This window comes from Artemia sp. Qi Xiang Cuo, chromosome 5 (assembly GCF_049724085.1).
Source record: "Artemia sp. Qi Xiang Cuo chromosome 5, ASM4972408v1, whole genome shotgun sequence".
NCBI classification, from domain to species: domain Eukaryota; kingdom Metazoa; phylum Arthropoda; class Branchiopoda; order Anostraca; family Artemiidae; genus Artemia; species Artemia sp. Qi Xiang Cuo.
In genome coordinates this window covers 12,184,101-12,188,722 of record NC_142798.1, presented here as the reverse complement: position 1 = coordinate 12,188,722, position 4,622 = coordinate 12,184,101, and the positions used below count along the sequence as shown (strand labels likewise).

Sequence of the window (4,622 nt, the reverse complement as noted above, 5' to 3'; positions counted from 1 at the left end):
TTGACTTTTTCTATTATCGGTCTAATCATGAAAATCTGCTTATTGTTGGGACGGTCCAATATAAAAGCAGCTTGTTCTGGTCGCCGAATCCCATGAACTATATTCCGACAACGATCTAGCAGAACCATTGAGAAAGGTTTTCGTGGTACTGATAGCAGGGTTATTCTACGGTAGTTTGAACAGTCCTTTCTAGAGCCTTTCCTTTTCCACAAGGGGATGATTACATCTTTCCGCTAATCTCCAGGAATTATCTTTGTTTGCCAAATTGTTGAGAACAGAGTGTGGAGAAACAGGAGCATTGTAGAACCAGCATATTTCAGCAGTTCAGAGCTTAAGCCACAGATACCAGCAACTTTGTTATTCTTGAGCCTTTTAGCTGCGTTTCCAATTTCTGAGGGGCTGAACGGCTCATATAGAGGAACATCTGATTAAGGCCTTTGACTAGTAGATTGGCTGGGACCATTATTCGAAGAGACAGACGGGCTAGTACTATTCAAGAGCTCTGATAAGTTGCCATGTCCCCAAGGAGTCTTGCGCTCTGTCTTTGCTCCATAACCTCCAGTGTTTTATTTGTTAGCCAGGATTTCTTTGGAAAACCACTCTTGCCAAGTATCAATTGTGCTGCTTCGCTTTTCTGCGATTTAAAATACGTCCGAGTGTCTTCAATGCTGCTAACTCTGCCGAGGAGCTCAAAGCGATTTGATACCTCAATATTATACTTCAGGCGAGTATTTGGCTCCTGGAGTTCACCAATATCTACAGTAACTGTCTTTCTTTCTGATCGCTGTGCTTGAAGGCGGAGATGGACTTCAGCACACAAAAGTCTGTGGTCTGCGTTCCCGAGCTCAGATGAACTGTAAGTTCTGCAGCTCCTCAGCAATGGTCTCCGGCGTTTAGACATAATGATGTAGTCAACCATCTCCTTTGTGCAGCCGTCATTACTATACCACGTGTAGTGGTGGATGGTTTTGCGTTGAAAGTAAGTGTGTGCGATGACTAGGTCATGGGATCGGCATAGTTCAAGTAGGCGAAGGCCATTGTATTTAAGTGGGTCGGGAGAAACAGGGCAAATTGTGCCACGCCAAACACCCGTATCATCACGCACTGTTGCGTTGAAGTCACCAAGAAGTACAGTTATATCATGGGGAGAAATTGTCCTGAGACATCTGGTCAGAGCAGAGTAAAATTCTTCCTTGATTGTGTCGTCGGAATCGTTGATTGGGGCATAGCATACGACAACAGTTATTTTACCATGCTTGTGTCCAAAGCAGGCCATCATAAGTCTGTCTGATATGACTTCATGCAAGAGTAATGCCTTTCTTTCGGGACTATTTAGCGCAAGGCCAACGCCATTCCTTCTAGTAATCCCTCCAGACCAGAGCAACGAGTGATTGTTGTCTATTTTCTCTTCTCCGCTTCCGATAAGACGGGTCTCTGTGAGACCATCAATCACCACTATATTCTTATGAAGCTCTACGTAAGAGTAGGTTTATATATATATATATATATATATATATATATATATATATATATATATATATATATATATATATATATATATATATATATATATATATATATATATATATATATATATATATATATATATATATATATATATATATATATATATATATATATATATATATATATATATATATATATATATATATATATATATATATATATATATATATATATATATATATATATATATATATATATGTTATATATTATATATATCATATCGAGAGAACTTGATCTTCACGTCAGACATACCTTGTTGCGCAAAGTACATAAAAAAAAGAGTAAGCACTTAGTTAAAAAGTCAAAAATGAAAAAAACAAAAATATAACAATAAAATTACTGAGTAATTTTCCTGGTTATTATACAGCTGAACAAAGCTCTGAAGAAAACTCTTGTGACACTTTTCATGTTTAGCGGGGATATGAGTCAGGTTGGGGACTTTTTGAGATTTACTACGGGACGGTCTATTGCGGGCGGAATCTTAGAGTTTGGGGATGATAGAACGTAATCGGGGAATAGACAGGGTTTTGGTACCGAAACAAAGATAAAAGATGTTCCTTCTCTCGGCCAGCGTGGTGGGCTTGAACTTATCTAGTAGATGATGATATGGAGCCTTCCCTTCACCATTTATGATTCTGTGCACGTTTTTGAACATTTTCAGTCATATAGATATGCCCTGAGGAAAGGCCGAAATGCCACAAAGGACCAGCAAACTCGAGTATTCGCCAAATAAGAGAACAATAAAGTCGGAGATGGTCCTTAGGGGAGGTAAGAAAATTTTATCAAAAGTTTTAGAGGGTAAATCGAAGGGGAAGCTTGTTTGAGGATGTTTGGAACATGGGTATCCCACTTCAAGTCAGCATTAGGTGTTACCCCAAAGTAGTTTAATGCATGTGATAGAGATTTAGGGAGGAATAGGGGTTTGTGAAAGTGGGGGATGATTTTGAAAAAAAATAACTGTCATAACTGAAGATTTATTATTGTTTACTTTCATCTTCGACAAAGAAGCGTTCTATGCGACAACGTCAAGTAATGTCATAATTGAGCTTTTAATACTTCTTCGGTAAACTTCAAGTACAGATAGGTCGTCCATATACTTCCATCGATCTGTGTGTTCAGTCATGAAGCTATTAACTATTATAAGGAATAAAATGGGACCAATCAGAGTTCCATGGGACACCCCACAAAAGATAGGAAAGGGACCGGAATAAACATTTTTATATTTAAGCACTTGAGAACGATTTGTTATAAAGAACGCAACAATTTTAACTAGAAAGGGACTCACTTGAAAGTCTATCAGCAGTTTACTTACAAGGATATTGTGGTCAATTAGGTCGAACGCCTTCTGAAGATCAATTAATAAAAGATTCAACCAAGTATCAGAGTTTTCAAGGTTTTTAAGAACAGTGTCAAGAAGACTTACAAGGCAGTGTGAAGTAGATGTCTCTTTCAGGTTTCCATATTGTTTCAAGTCAATAAGTTTAAGATTCTCTTTAACCAAATAGCTAAGAAACCCTCGAATATTTTAGAAAAAATTGGATTTAGGGTGATTGGCCGTACTTTATTAAAATCGTTCACGCCTCTCATCATTTGTATGGGAGTAATATAACCCAGCTTCAAGTACAACGGGTAACATCCAGAATTACTAATATCATTAAAAATACTAACAAGGGGTGTTGATAGTTTATCAGGGATTGCTTTTATTAGATCAATTGGGATATCAATGGGACAAATACTAGTTTTTTTCAGTTTCTGTATTTTTCTATTATTTGCTTCGCTGAAATTTCTGGGATTTTATCTTTTTGAGTTTCAGGGATTAGCTGGTTTTCCGAGAGAAGGAAGGAACGTATGCACAATGCTAGCTAGGTGCTTATTAAGAACATTGGCTGTCTGTATACCTAAAGTTTAAATACAACCTTTAGGTATGACTAGATAAAAAAACAAATGTTTTTTATTAAGTTTTTTATTAAGTTTTTTAGCAGAAAGTAAGGAGCGACATTAAAACTTGAAACGAACAGAAATTATTCCGTATATGAAAGGGACTGTCCCCTTCTCAATGCCTCGCTCTTTACGCTAAAGTTTGACTTTTTCTCACAACTCTATTTTTTAAAACAATAAATGAGTTTTAACGTCGCTCCTTACTTTCAGCTAAAAAAGTTTTTTTTTTAATCTAATTTCTGAATGTTTTTAATCTAATGCAGGTTTTGATTTTGGCTCACCATACATGAATTATTAAAACGAAATTTGCATATTAATTTTACCTTTTTTGGCTAAATACCTTTCTCGAAAGTTATTTAAATTTATTTATGAACGTTTTTATTAGTAATAAATATACGTAGCTTACGAATTAACTTGCGTAACGAACTTCTATATCTGTATATTTTTATTATATATTTTGGGGGGTTTGCCCCCTAGTCAATACCTCACTCTTTACGCTAAAGTTCAAGTTTTTTTTCTACTTCTTTAAGAATGACCCCATAATCACAAAGTCCGTTAATTAGAATAAATAGCTCTTATGAAAGTACTAAAAAACTTTTAGCGTAAAGAGCGAAGTATTTACTAGGGGGTGACCCCAATCATATACGTAATAGTTTCTAGTCGTTTTAAGTTTTGATGTTTAAAAGTTTTCAGTTGAAAAGTTTTTCAGTTGAAAACTGTCTGATCGTTTTTTTTAAATAATGCTGAGAAATCAAGCACTTCCTTCATAAGAATGTCCCTTCCCCAAGAAAACTTCCTCCATAGAAAGATCCTCCCACACAATCCCTGATATACCCCCCCCCCCTCCCACTACAAGAAAAAATCCCCCTTGAAAACGTCTGTATACTTCCCAATAACCAATACTATATGTAAACACTGGACAAAGTTCATAACTTGCAGCCCTTCCCCCATGGACTGTGGGGGATTAAGTCATCCTTAAAGAAATATATATTATATTTTTCGACCATGTTGAACAAAATGGCTATCTCAAAAATTTGTTTGGGTAACTGTACCATGAATACAGTTTATGAGAGACTGTACCATGAGAGAAGACACATCCGTGGTCCACTCGGGCCAATGGTGAGCCAGTTCTTACAGCGCAGGACTGAAAAAGCTAT

General features: G+C 36.3%; 1 protein-coding gene across 1 annotated transcript; it reads right to left on the bottom strand.

Moving 5' to 3' along the window:
- Window positions 1-493: 493 nt before the first annotated feature.
- Window positions 494-1,276, bottom strand: LOC148951814 (uncharacterized). The gene has a single exon (XM_089089073.1). The coding sequence runs from the start codon at window positions 1,274-1,276 to the stop codon at window positions 494-496; it is 783 nt and encodes a 260-aa protein (XP_088945199.1).
- Window positions 1,277-4,622: the final 3,346 nt, after the last annotated feature.